Source organism: Homarus americanus, unplaced genomic scaffold (assembly GCF_018991925.1).
Source record: "Homarus americanus isolate GMGI-L3 unplaced genomic scaffold, GMGI_Hamer_2.0 scaffold53233, whole genome shotgun sequence".
Classification (NCBI taxonomy): Eukaryota; Metazoa; Arthropoda; class Malacostraca; order Decapoda; family Nephropidae; genus Homarus; species Homarus americanus.
Window position 1 is genome coordinate 137,351 of NW_024751660.1, and position 15,592 is coordinate 152,942.

General features: G+C 39.1%; 1 protein-coding gene across 4 annotated transcripts in view; it reads left to right on the forward strand.

Moving 5' to 3' along the window:
- Positions 1-13,081, forward strand: part of LOC121854708 (teneurin-m-like) — an 82,153-nt gene extending 69,072 nt beyond the window's left edge. For all 4 annotated transcript variants that reach the window (XM_042349439.1, XM_042349441.1, XM_042349440.1 and 1 more), the window contains 5 exons: positions 3,578-5,013; positions 5,205-5,440; positions 6,034-6,360; positions 6,923-8,534; positions 8,823-13,081. In XM_042349439.1, the coding sequence (XP_042205373.1) occupies positions 3,578-5,013; positions 5,205-5,440; positions 6,034-6,360; positions 6,923-8,534; positions 8,823-9,712 (4,501 nt within the window). In that variant the 3' untranslated portion in view covers positions 9,713-13,081. The remainder of the gene's footprint in view (positions 1-3,577; positions 5,014-5,204; positions 5,441-6,033; positions 6,361-6,922; positions 8,535-8,822) is intronic.
- The last annotated feature ends 2,511 nt before the right edge of the window (positions 13,082-15,592 follow it).

Consider the following 15,592-nt stretch of genomic DNA (forward strand, 5'->3'; position numbering starts at 1 on the left):
TCTTTTGAACTAAAGAAAGCGAAAGTCATTGTTTTCGTCACGATTTTATCCCACTTTCCACTGTAATACGTACGTCATTTCAGCAAAAATATTACATTTCCGTGAATGTATTATATCAAGCACAGTATGAATAGAATAGCATTGTAATATAACAATATTTTAACCAAAAACTATTAAAAAAACGAGTAACATCTCAAGAACATCAGAAGCTTAGGTAAAGTCTTTTGTTTTCGCCATGTATTTTATCCTATTTTACATTGAAATACATCACGTTTCAGCCAAACTACTATTTATTTCCGAGAATATATTCATTCAGGCACAGTTTAGGTAAAATATACATGTGATGTAACAGTTTTTTAACTGAAGACGATTCGAAAAACACGTACCCTCTAGCCCTGTTCAAGGAGAAGACTGGGAGGAGCTGTTTGGTGCTTAAGACGATGACAAGGAAAATTATTTTGATGGATTTTAATGAAAATATTCAGAAATATGGTATCATAGTATTTATTCAAGTCAATTAGGATAGAATATTATTGTAATACAACAGTTTTTTAACTGAAAACCATTCGAAAAGCGATTACGGTAACATCTTTTGAACGAAAGAAAGCGAAAGTCATTGTTTTCATCACGATTTTATCCCACTTTCCAAAGTAATACGTACGTCATTTCAGCAAAAATATTACATTTCCGTGAATGCATTACAGTGAGTTCTGCTATAACGCGTGTTTTGATAACGCGAATTTGCTCTAACGCGATTTATGAATTCGGAACAATATTTGTATAACGCGAACGCTTGTTTGCTATAACGCGATTTTTGCTTACTATTTCTCCAATTTTGTGGTATTAACTGTGAATATGGTAAAGAAGAATATCTCCAAAAAGCGTTCTGATGATAGAATTCCCGGTGATTATCGTAAAAGAAAGGATATAACACTTGAAGAGAAGCTCGATGTTATCAACCTCAAAATCACCCTTCTCCCCCATCAAGTTACATTCATATTTTTTCAAGGTAAAGTGTTAAATTTACTGTATGATTTCATTATTAGATATGAATGTAACATTTATTTAGACTGTGCTATCCTTTGTGTTAGGCTAACTACTAAATTTTTTCGATTTCGAGTAATCTGCACCTAACCCTATTTTCTCCATAAGCCCTGTTATTTCTATTACGCGATTTTCTATAACACGATATTTTACAAGAACACAATTATCGCGTTATAGCAGAACTACCTGTATATCATATCATTGTAATATAACAGTATTTTAACCGAAAACTTTTGAAAAAAAAAGAGTAACTTTTCTTGAACATCGGAAGGTTAGGTAAAATCTTTTGTTTTCGTCATGTATTTTATCCTATTTTACATTAAAATACATCACGTTTCAGCCAAACTACTATTTATTTCCGAGAATATATTCATTCAGGCACAGTTAAGGTAAAATATACATGTGATGTAATAGTTTTTTAACTGAAAACGATTCGAAAAACACGTGTACCGTCTAGCTGATAACGCAACAGCTGGTGGTGCATCATGCATCGTTGTAAACAATAGGAGGTTGCGGTGGATTACCGGGTATTATGTTAAGTGTGAAATATCGAAAAGGTTTTTGTTACTGGTATTTTTTGTAGATCAAGGAGTACTGCGATACCGTATATGATATGATAAGTTAGCCTGTGCTAAGAACTTCAACATAGACTACTGAAAGCACGTTGTAAGGTAATTTAGCCTATTGTAAGTTGGTGAGCTTCATCTGCTGAAGGAACTGCACAACTTTTCATTACGTTTTCATTGTTTACTGGCAGTAAATGGTAAATATTTTTCATGTCTGAAGCTAAAAGTTGCTCCTCGCCCTTCCCATCATGCACGGGTTCAACCTAACAAAACTATTACGCATGTAGAGGTCGACCCCCAATTTTTTGTCTATAAATTTGGTCTTAAAAACTCGAACTACACACGAGTATATACGGTAAGTGAAAATAAAAACTCGCCTTGGTAGATTAATGTAGAACTTATAAATACTCTGACAAAAATAAAGAATAAAAGATGATTACAATGACCTAGGGAGAGTGTTGGTGGCTGTCACTCACTACTATGTTTTATCATTAACTTGCCATTGTAACAAAATATGAAAATAGGTAAGTAAATTTTCATTATTTTCAACTTCTCTTTGGTATTAGATATTACTGTTAGTATAATATGAACTGCAGTCATGATTTTAAACATATTCAGTGAGGGAGCTTTTAATGTTGACTGCTGAAGATAATTAGTTCCATGAAGTAGCAGATTTAGCAGTAACTCTCTGAAGGTGAGATTTAACTTTTTGAAGGAGAGATCTACAATGCTGTCTAATTTAGCACATTATGGCATAGTTAAATATATGATCCATCAGTTTCACTGTACAGTACTTTTGTACACAGTCCATATAGTAACAATAAATGTTTACCAATACAGTACATTAAGATCATAGTAACACTGCTCGGGGTGAACGGTGTTTTAGATAAAAAAATAATTTGTGTACTGAATACTAAAGATAATCATTTCACATTCTTTAACAAGTCTGAGGTTTTACCATACTGGGAGGAAGAGTGTGCTGCTGTGCTAAAATCTTCAGTTTACTGTACAGTAAAACCTGTTTTCATAAAGTGGCTTTGTAGCAAATTCATTCCTTAAAGGATTTTTTTAAAACTGGTGTTGATTAGTGTACCTTTAGAATTATAGTGAAATACATAAATTTGTTAATAACATTAGAAAATATGCGTGCAGAAATGGTGTTTTCTCTTCAGTAACAAATACAGAATATATGCAGTTGTGTAGTTACAAAAATTACTCTACATCGCTTCACAAAAATATTTTGTATTACAGGAATGTACTTAAAGGTAATTTATTGAATAAGATTTTTTTTTAATTACAATTATATATTTTTTACATCAAACATTACATAAAAATTATATTACTTTCTTGTATCGTACATCATTACACAAGCATTTGGTATTCAAGTACACGAGCGGCTGCTGTCTGTTGGGTCACAGGATTTGATGTGGTGTCACAGGCACCAAGTGTTGCCTTCACATTTCTTAACCTGTAACCCACAAACTCTGTGTTCACAAATCACTGCCAAGGTTTTAGCCACAATAGTATTTTAAAACGTTTACAAACAATTCATTTTACAGTAAAAAACCCTGAGCGCTATGAACTCGAGTAAACCAGCAACAACTGTATGTGGTGATAGATAATGAGAGAATGTCGTTATTAAAATTGACTTTAATGCTTTTCCTACAGTACTACATTATTATATCAAACAGAACATTACTAAAACCTAAAGTTTTAAAGATTACTGTACCTAAACAAATTACTAAGAGCCGAATTAAAATTTTACCAGCCAAACACTTTGTAATGTAAAAAACATTTTCGGTAAAATGGTATAATGTAAACATGATATTTTACAGCACAGTACTAGAATTTCCAGTTCCAGATTATAATTCCAATACCCTGTAATCTTTTTAAAATACTTGTCTATATAAAGTTATAATTTAATCAATTTAGCAGATTAATTAACAATTGCACTCTTGTTGTTGCAGTGAGACCAGAGTGTCCTACCGCTACCACCTGGCCGTCAGCCCCGTCACCGGTGATGTTTTCATTAGTGACCACGAGGCCCATCTCATCTTGAAGGTTCGGGACCCAGATGACTTCTCTAGACCCGAGGAAAACTACATGCCTTTTGTGGGGTCCGGAGAGAGGTGTCTACCCGGCGATGAAGTTGGCTGCGGCGATAACTTCCCTGCCCGTGATGCTAAACTCCAGTATCCAAAAGGAATGGCTCTGTCCTTTAACGACGTTCTCTACTTTGCCGACGGTACCAACGTTCGTGCCGTAGACTCTGACGGGATCATTAATACTGTGATTGGCACTCATCGACATCGAGCACACTGGCGGCCGCTACCATGCGAAGGGACCGTTCCCGTGTCTGAAGTCAGTTTACGTTGGCCCACTGCCTTAGCGGTCAGCCCATTAGACGATTCTCTATATGTATTGGACGATCATCACGTGCTACGGCTAACTCACGATGGGCAGGTGAAAGTGGTGGCCGGCAGACCTCTCCACTGTCCTCCCCTGGGCCACGATGTACCTTCTGATCTTGCAGCTCACACCACTCTACGTTCTCCTCAGAGTCTTACTTTTGCTCCTAATGGAGACCTGTACATTGCAGAGAGTGACAACGAACGCATCAACCGTGTCCGTGTAATTGAAACAGACGAACGGATTCACGACTTTGCCGGTGCCGATTCAAAATGTAATTGTCAAGAGGAAAGTTGTCTTTGTTTTGATGCATCTCATGTATTGGCTGCTACAGCTGTGTTCTCGACCATTTCGGCACTTGCGGTGACCCCGGACGGCACCGTGCACGTGTTGGATCAAGGAAATCTACGAATTCGTTCTGTGACCTCCTCTATCCCAGAGCCAAATGCACAGCGTCAATATGAGATTTACTCTCCAGAAACACAGGAGGTATACATCTTCAACAGATTTGGTCATCACGAAGAGACCCGCAGCATTCCCACGGGACGCACCATCTACGTATTTGCTTACACTGTTAATACCAGCAATGGTAAATTGTCCACTGTCAACGATGCCAGTGGAAACCGCTTGTCTTTCCTCCGTGACTACACCGGAGGAGTGACCATGATAGAAAACTCGCGCCAGCAGAAATGTCGGCTGCACATGACAAGACAACGCCACTTAGAGAGGTTAGTGACACCCGATAAACATAATGTGACCTTGACATATCATGGCGCCACCGGTCTATTACGATCACGGATGGATTCTACGGGTCGCGCTCACGTCTACACTTATGACACCTACGGCCGTCTGACCCGCACAGTTACACCTTCAGGTCAGGTCATAGACCTGGCATTCGACTTGAGTCAAAAAGGCGCTCGAGTGACTGTGACTCACGATGGGTCTGCACCAGTCACCATGCTCATCAAGGGAGCACTTGTGACACAGACCATTGGTAAGTCTGTCTGTCATTTGCTTATTGAATGGTCCTATACAGTACAGAGTGTATTTATGATCTTTACCGTATGTGTTATTTTTACCCCGAGACAGACGCTTAAAAAAATAATCTTTACAGATAATTTAGTCGTAGTGAATTATCCATCGGGTATTCCTTATTTTTAGTTGTTTTTCAAATTAATCCCTCAGGTTCAGCCTCAAGAGTTACTGCCCAGCTTCCCGATGGATCGGTCGTGACACGCACACCCTGGGGTCATCACATTGCCACAGAGACAGTCCCATACACACTCCTACAAGATCACACCCTCTCCCACTTGTTCCCCGTGTCTGGCAGGCAGCGTACAGAAATAGGAGACGAGCTTGTCAATAGCTTTGATTGGAAATACTTTGTGGAAACTGGTGATCAAAATGGACCAGTGACACAGGTTGGTGTTTCTTATTTTAGTGAAAAGAAAATATGAATCCATAATTTCTAGCACGTAAAGTATTGATCACTGCATTGTAAATTATGTAGACAATTAATAGCAAATACTATTAAGTGCATCATCTTGGGATATTTCTGACTAAGGATATCAGATGGCTGCATATTCATCATCTATTTAAACATGTATTGAAAAGTAATATGATAATCACATAGGTTTGTTTGACCATGGAAATATTGAGAGGTAAATGGTAACCTTTACTCTCATTATTGATGATTTTCTTCAGCCATATTCACTATGCATCATTCACTGTGCTGGTTCGTCAGGTTTCATTGTATTTTGGCCAAAGCTGGGACGATACTTTACTCTCTGACTGTACATAGTTTTATTTTCAGCCCATTCCTGTTCACATTCTTATTTCTACTCATTCTTCCACAATCAATATACAACTTACTTGCCTCTATCACCTTAACTTTTTACCCCTTTTGCTTATGCTCTTAATTTTAACAATTATGTCCCTACTTCCACTTGCTACAACTTATATTTACCAGTACTTATACAAATATATTTATGCACTTTTTGTATCGATTGTACAGGTGGGCAGGAAGATGAGAGTGAATGGTGAAGACTTGTTGACCTTTAAGTATGATCTCTACACTGGAACTGAGGCTGTTCTGAATGAAGTGGGTGCCACTCTTCTCAACGTATCATATGATCCTCTCGGACGACCTCAGCGCTGGACCCCTGCTCAACCTTTCCTGCCCGTAGAAATGGAATACAATAGGTTTGGTCAGCTTAATCATTGGTCATGGGGCGACATGAAAGAAAAATATTCCTATGACCGCACTGGAAGATTTGAGGGAGTAACTTATGCAGATGGCTCCAAGGTCATGTACTCCTTCAAGGATATATCTAGTGGCAAGGTATGTGTTGCATTTTTAAATGGGTTTCAATATACCTTTAGTGCCAATATATGATGAATACTGTACATTATATGAGTGTACCCTTTGGTGGACTATTTATCTTGTCAAGGGGTGGAGGATGGGATACCCATTACTTGCTAAGTGTAAGACATGAGGAATCGGCTTCTGCCTGGCCACCCTGCATCATGAGAAGAAAAAGATAGCAAGATTAAAGAAATATACATGTAGTACAGGCAGTCCCCGAGATACGGCCGTCCGACTTACCATCACCCGCACTTATGAACGGGATCCTAATATATTCACCAAGATTTTTTTTAATTAAAATCCCATTTTTTACATTATTTTCATCACTATATAGTACTGTATATTGTTTAACATCTCTTTATTTACAGTATTTACATTATTTGTTATATATGGGTATATTATTGTTGTTTTGTATGGGCTTTAACCTAACCTAAACTATGGGTCCGAGAACTTATCCCTGTCGTAAGTCGGGGACGACCTGTACATGCATTGATAGTTTATTCACATTTAAGATAATTATTAATTATGTTCCTTTCAGCCATATAAAGTGAGTGTGTCGTCTGGTGCTGAACACCTCCTCGAGCATGATGAGGGTGGAGCCTTATCTGCTGTAACAACTCCACGAGGCCACAAGTATGCCTTCCACGTCCAGCCGTCACTTCTGCACAATCGTTTCACCTTTACACCACCCGGATCACCTCGTCATCCATACCAGCTATTCTACAGCGACGATGGTCGAAAACTAGCAGAAATATTACCTCATCAAGCTAACCGTGTTATTTACCACTACGACGAAAGCGGACGCTTGCACTTACAGCTTTTCGGCGATGGATCGGTCGAATATGGATATCACGTAGAAACTGGACTTTTGCGAACGGTGTGTGTCAGAGAAAGAGGATTTGAGCTGCGCAGTGACAATAAATATCACGCAGGACTGGTCAAGGATCAGCGAGTTAGATTTGGGCCAAATTCTGGTTTAGATTCTGCAAAATTGAGATTCTTATATGATGGAAATGCTCGACCAAGAAGAGTCGAGGTAGAAATCAATGGGAAGGAACAACCAGATTATGATATGAAATATGATGTGATATTAGGTACCTTAGATAGTGTAGGAGACTTGAAAGTGACCTCTTCATATCACAATAAAACAGTCGTCCAAGATGTCCGTAGAACAATGCTACGAGTGACAGGCTACGATCCGCATGGACGTATTGTCGAAGCGGCCTTAACCTTGCGCAGTCGCTTGGTACACCAGAGGAAATATAGCTACGACAGTCGTGGAAGACTTGCAACGATGTCATCTAGGCGAGGACCTGGTTCAACCGAGATCCTCACGAATTATACCTACACAGCTGACGGGTTCTTACAGGCCGTGGACGGAGAAGAGTCCTGGCAGTTCCGTTACGATAAAAATGGAAACATGATTGCCGTCGTCGAGGGCGGGAGAGAAATGACGGCTACATATGACGGGGCAGATAGACTGGTCGGCTGGGGTGATGTCGAACTAAACACCTATTCCCCAGGGGGTACAGTGGTGAGGCAGGGTGAGGTCCATCTTTCATACAGTGCTCGTGGAAATCTGAAGTCTGCGTGGCAACAGGGACAGTACAAAGTCTGGTGCAGACATGACCATCGGGGACGACTCGCAGTGTGGGAAGATGACCATGGCAATGTTACCCAGTTCTTCTATGCAGACTTGCTCCGGCCAAATCTTCCCACCCACATACACTACCCGAAGACAGGCGAAACACATTCCTTAGAATATGACGAGCGAGGTCATCTCATGGCTCTACACACGGGAAGACATCAACTCTGGGTCTCCACAGATCATCTTGGATCACCAGTAGCTGTGTTTGATGACTCAGGAGTTTTGAAAAAAGAAATTGTAAGATCTCCCTGGGGTGCCACTCTCAGTGACTCAAAGCCCGATCTTCTCTTGCACGTGGACTTCCAAGGTGGTCTTCGTGATCCTGTAACAGGGTTCCTGATCTTTGGCCTACATACTTATGATCCCGTTCATGCTCAGTGGATGGCACCACGGTACGACATGGTAACCAGTGCTCCCAGCCACGTGGGTGCCATTTATGTCCACCGCTTCCGTGATAACGACCCCGTTAATCTCATCACCCACCAGTCTCGACATTACACGGGTAAGAGAATTGTTAATAATTATTCTCCTTGCAAAACTTGTTTTGGTATATGTTTGAGAACAATTACTGTTTGAACTTTATAATGACTAATTATTATTATTTAGTATAAAAGAAGTACAGGTAGTATTTCCAGTCAAAAAACATGAACAATAACACATTTCAATACAGATAAATGAAACACAGATGAATTATATATATTTTTGTGAAAGTTTTCAGTGACAACTTTGCATTGTTTATCAAAATGAAGAACATTAAAAAAATAAATATGTACTGTTTATTTACTTTCAGATTTGGACAGCTGGCTAAAACTGTTTGGAGTTGATTTGTCCAAGATGTTAGGCTCCAGTTACCATGATGAGACTGTGGAAAAACAAAGAGTTGGACTGTTAAAAGCTTCTCAATTAAAACCATCTCTCAGTGTTATATCAGGCTTGTCCTGCTCCACAGAAAGTGTACTTAGAGAGTTTTCAAGACCATCTCTTCTACCGTTGTCCCTCGTAAGATCAGATGCCTCGGCGTCAGCAATTCCTGGCTGGGCAGCACTTAGGAGATTTTCATCGTCGCCACCAGTTTTGGGCCCGGGAGTGTTGGTGTCTCGGGTGAACGGTAGGGCATTAGTCAGTTTGGTGCCATCAAAAGAAAATCCTGTGGTACAAGATGTAGCCAGGGATGTTCTTAATGGCTCAGCCTTACTAGATGTGACCCTCACTCACCATCACCACCATACACTTTATTTAGTCAAGGAAAATGCCGAACTTCGCCACGACGATTTACAACAACTTCAGCGATTAAGCGGCCGTTTCAACGTGTCGGCTAAAGACAACGGAGAGCACCACGAAATAAGAGTGGTGGGCAGTGACGTATCTCTGGTATTGTTATATGGCATTGATCCACCCAGTGCCCGTCACCGCCTCTTGCGTCACGCCCATCGTCGGGCTGTCGACCGCGCATGGGAAAATGAGCGCCTCTTAGTGGAGCGTGGGTCTCCCACTTCCCATGAATGGACAGTGGAAGAACGCGTTGAGCTCGAGAGTAAGGGAACTGTGGCAGGATACGTGGCAGCCGATATGCACTCCATTCATCGGTATCCACTGCTGGCCGATGACCCCACCAATGTGGTGTTTCGACGAGACACCGGACGGCGGCGACGACGTAGCCAAGTGGGCACTCACTCGTGATCCCCGGGGCTGGGCGCGGCCCTTGTACATACCGCTGTATAGTGTAGCGCTGTGAACCTGTACACACTGTACAAACAGGGTATTTCTCACACATTGTACACAACTCTCCGAGCCGGAGAATAATCCTCACATGTGATAGAGGCAGACTGTGCGGTGCAGGCCATTGTGTCAGTAACTGGAGCTGCTGGGGTGAGTCAATGTGGGTACCAATATGGTGCCAAGGACCACTTGGTGAATGGGGCACAGCCGATTTCTTATGCCCCATAAGCAGCCCTGGAGCACTTCATTGCTGGCCTTTGTATATAGTGCAAGCCTAGCGGTATTTTGTATTACCGCCAAGATAGTCGAGGTTCTGCATTGGTATATAATTTTGCTGCTTAACATTCCACCATGAATTATGTACTCCTATGGACAGACAAGTATGCAAAGTTGGTGTGAAGCACAGAGACAGCAAGACATATATATTTTGTACGTTTTTGTTACAATCATGTCCATTATTTAGAGATACTTAATGCCTATTTCCATTTGAATGTGTCCCGTGTCCTAGCGAGATGTCTTATGGTGTGAGGCAAGGGCTGGAACTTCCACTAAAAATAATGACTGAATTTTTTATAGAATAAATGAACATACTGTTGACATGCTGTATATATATATAATAGAATATTAAGAATTATTCAAGTATTTATGCATGTGTACATTTTGACCTTCCCTGCACAGTAGGAATCAAACTTTTTTATTGAAAAAGTCTCCGGCTCTACCCTCTTATTTTTAATTAAAATAAATGCAGCAATTATGAGGCTAAAAAAAGATTGCATTAAAGTTCATTTTCTCCTTCTAGCATATAGAAAGTGAGCTCTAATGACAGGCTCGTTGTTACTGGTCGAGTCACTATAAGACATCCCGCCCGAACTGCAATAATTAAGCGAACATTGAGGTCCAGATGCGTGGCGTTTCTCTGTTTTCTGGTCCATATGACGTGTAGCTGGCAATATTAGTGATTCATTGTTGTTTCTCATGTTTAAGGTAAGCTCATGTGGGTTGGTTGGTTATCTGCTGTGACAAGCCACTAGTTTGAATGTCTGATTGATATTAGTAATATTTAAATACATTTATTTTCAAGATAGCATCTCTCAACAAAGGAATTATTTTCCTCGGTAAAAAAAAATCAAAATCTCATCATTGCAGCAGAATCATTTTTGTATAATGTCATAATGTTCACCCAAAAAAAAATAGCACAATTCAAAATTTAATGATTTCATAAACTTGACAACCCAACTTTGCTAGAAGATTGTGAATGATAACTTGTTATGGCATGAGCAATATTTCTAGAGAAAGATGATTCATAAATCCTGCAGACAAAATTAACTTCAAGCATTAGTCTTATACATAAAAAATAATCAACATAAATCTTAGGGAACATTGTATATGCAGGAGGTTATCATTCATCTCAATATATTTTCACTACCCGAGAGAAACCGTCTACCAAGAAGTACAGTACTTATCCAGTTATGTCAAATGATCACTCAACATATTTCCCTTGAAATTGGTGGATGCAGAGTGGATTTTAGTCCAGACTACATTGAGCTCACCCTAGTTACAGTCACAAGATTGGTGCTTTATTTCTTAGTGTTTAGACTACTTCTGTTGTCTCAAGTGATACAGAGTAGTAGTATTGGTTGACTTTGTTGGTGCTTTTTATTTATTTACTTGAATCTTGGGTGGTATAAGCTCTAAATTTATTTTACTTAATTTGCACATTAGTACAGCTTGGCGCAACCAACATATCAAGACACTGTAGATTAGGCTATATGTTCATGTGCCATAGAGTTCACATTGGTTGCTTGTGCCAAGAATTAAAATTGGGGGTATGTTTTGTACAGGCATGTCAAGAGATGAATGTTAGATTAGCCAAAGATGTGAATGATGTTGAATTACTATATTCTCGTGCCCTCCCATCTACCTGCGATATCTACAAAGTTATGCATAGCCAGGTCTATTTCTCTCTACAGGACAGTGTGGTTTGTACATTAAAAGGGAGATATTTCAATCTCGTTGTTTGTCTTCTTTCATGTTGACTTCTTCATCCATGTATAGATTTTTATTTTTTTTTTAAATATTTCCCTCTCCCATTCAATATGCCTCACTCTCCTAACTTTAGAATATTTCATGTCTTAACAAATTGTCTCTTCTGTATAGTTAAATGCATTATTAATTGCAATGCCAAGCAAATAAGGGTCCTAAAACACTCATCACATATTATAATAAAATGACAAGTCCACACACATTCACACACACAGCAGTACACACACGTCTTTGGTAACAAAACTGTTCCTACAAGTTCTGTCGGAAGAAAAATTTTGCAGCACACATACGAGGGTTGCATTATTATGTAATCATTCTAAGATCATTTAGTGGACAGTATCTCAAAAAAATATCTGCCAGGATGGGTCCGATGACTTCTGAAAAGCTACATGCAACTCATGATGTCCCGGGATGGTTGGTATGCGTGGCTCTGTGGCATACTGATCCTACTACATTTGGTAACTGAACATCATATTAATTATGCTGAAATAAATACACTTTGCATTACTTGTGTTAAACCATTGTATATATCAAAGTAAATGTGTGTCCCAATACAGTATCTTTCATCCACGGCCTCATAATGTTTCACACAGAGTGTGGACAGATAATTTTTTGAGATACTGTACATGCATTACCGTGTATTGCATTAATAGGAATTATACCTGTCATACACAAGAACTCACATGAAATAGTTCCACATTAAATGGCCATAAGAATTGGTTCCATTGACCTCAGTCTTGTTTCTCCTCTAGACTTCTCCAGACTCAGTCGTCCAGAATTTAGAAATATTTAGATAATCTAGTGTTAAACTGCAAAAGCGATGTTATTTTATGAAAGGAGAGGTAGATAGTTGCACACAAGCTCTTGCAAGAAAGATTATGTTTTATATAGTAATTATGTATAAAATACTTTTAGTCCCATGATTTATCAAACCATGGTGTTATTTTGTCCAGATCCCTGAAGTCATATATTTTGTGGGATTTTTTAAACTGCAATATTTAGATATTTTACTTACTATATATAGGGAGTATTGTGCAACATTGGGCATTATTATTATTATTCATTATTAATATATACATAGAGATCAGTGAATGAAAAAACAAATGTATGTACTTTTGTCTTTCCCACACAATCTTTAAATTTGTAGTCTAATAAGTGTTGAGCGATGCTATGTTTGTACCGTACAAGCCCACAACGTGGGCTCCCGCGATTAATGTTATTGTAAACAAGAGAGATTATGTGCACGGGGACTGCAGGTCTCCGCTAAAATAAAATATGGCGTAAAAATCTTCTTTGTCTTCAACCAATTGTTACAAAATGTAATATATATATATATATATATATATATATATATATATATATATATATATATATATATATATATATATCACACGGGGAAAAGGGAAACAACGGAGCACCATAGCTTCCGTCTTTATTCAAGACATTTTCAGAGGCAACAGTTGCCTCTGAAGATGTCTTGAATAAAGACGGAAGCTATGGTGCTCCGTTTTTTCCCTTTTCCCGTGTGATTTTATCAAGATATATGTGTATATATATATATATATATATATATATGTGTACAGTGAACCCTCACTTTACGCGGTTAATTCAACCCACGGCGGCCCGCGTAAAGTGAGAAACGCGTAAACTGAACAACATAACATATGGGATTAATTGAAATAGAGACCGGGCCGACCCCCAAACTCCACTTTTTCAGACACAATACCTACGTTGTAGTAAAAATAACTTATTAATTTTATGATGGTATGCGCACACAATTAATAATTAAGAGAAATATCAATAATATTAGGTTTTGTAACACTTACATTAGTAGAAAAGATGGCTGGGCACACGGGGATGGGGGGTTGGTTCCGTGGCAGAGGGCAGATTATTGGCCCTCGCCTGTATCACTTGTATCACTATCCACCACAGAGGCTTGCAGGGCCTCTTTTTCAAACCCTTCAAAGTCCATATCCTCACTATCACTGACTTGGGCCGGCTGTGGTGGGTGGTGGGTGAAGAACTCGGTAATGTTTTGATGACTGGGCGACCTTGTGCGCACCCTGCCCGCGCCGCTCTCCGCTTAAAAGAGTACATGCACCACGTAAAGTGAGCATTCCGGGTCTGGCAGGGTACCATGGAAACGTGTAAAAAAAAAAATGTGTAAAGAGGGGTAACACTTTGTGCGTGTGTGTGCAGTCATGTGCCAGTTAACGTCCGATCGCATATACGTCCGTGGCTCCTCCCCCCCCCCTCCCCCCCAAAAAAATCCGTGAACGCCTGCTGGACCACCACTCCACGACCCTCTGACGGAGACACGATGATCCTCCCCATACTGGTCAGATATGTGTTAAAGGAATATGCTTCCTATCTTAGGCTATTTTTAAACATTTGCCTCCAGGTGTAATGTCAACCTACATCTATTGAGGATAAAATCTTTCACCTACAACTTGACAATAACACATTTGCTGTAATCAGACATATCTAGTTGCCTCAACAATTGCAACCCCAGTTGCAATTGGGGTTGCAATTTCAAATTCTGTGGCATTACTAAGTATAGTGAAGTCTCTGGTGCACTCTAAGATTAAGAGAGAAATCGGAGGACTCGGGCGTCCTGATGTGAGAGAAAACGGACTCGTATGACGGGGGACCAAATATAAAAAGCATAGCTACATGTTTTGTGGACTACAGTATTAAGCGTACCCTTTTCATCACTTTGTAATAAACCTAGCCATGCCTATGTGTGTTTATGATATTTACCATAACATTATATATATATATATTTAGTGGGTCTAAATGGTCGTAAAATGGGAAACTTGGGGTTGGGTCTTGGGTAAATGAACCAATTAGAATAAATCCCATAGGTTCTGTACTTTCGCTATCGGCGGGGTCCCAATTAGGCGCTATAACCAAGGAATGACTGTACTGTACTGTACAGTGAGTTCTGCTATAGCGCGTGTTTTGATAACGCGAATTTGCTCTAACGCGATTTATGAATTAGGAACGATATTTGTATAACGCGATTTTTGCTTACTATTTCTCCAATTTTGTGGGGTATGCTATAACGAATCTAATTGGTTCTAGAACCTTGTTCGTTATAGCATTCGTTTGTTATAGGATTAATCCGTTCCAGGCCCCCAAATACAACCACTTAACACTGAAAAATATAAAATAAAATTGTAAAAATTGTAAAAAAGTGCATAAATATGCATCTAAACCCCTGAAATAAAGAATATCATTAATATTTGTAATAATAAAACAATAAATTAGAAAAAAAAAAAAAAATTTAAATTATGTTCGTTGTAGGAGTTTCGTTCGTTATAGCATTCTCAATTTTATAGGTAAAACCGTTCGTTATAGGAATATTCGTAGTAGGATCCGTTCGTTATAGCATACCCCACTGTATTAACTATGAATATAATAAAGAAGAATATCAACAAGAAGCGTTCTGGTGATAGAATTCCCGGTGATGATCGTAAAAGAAAGGATATAACACTTGAAGAGAAGCTCGATTTTATCAACCTCAAAATCACCCTTCTCCCCCATCAAGTAAAGTGTTACATTTACTGTATAATTTCATTATTAGATATGAATGTAACATTTATTTAGACTGTGCTATCCGTTGTGTCAGTCTTACTAATAGTGTCAGTCTTACCAATAGTGTCGGTCTTACCAATAGTGTCAGTCTTACTAATAGTGTCAGTCTTACTAATAATGTCAGTCTTACCAATAGTGTCGGTCTTACCAATAGTGTCAGTCTTACCAATAGTGTCGGTCTTACTAATAGTGTCAGTCCCT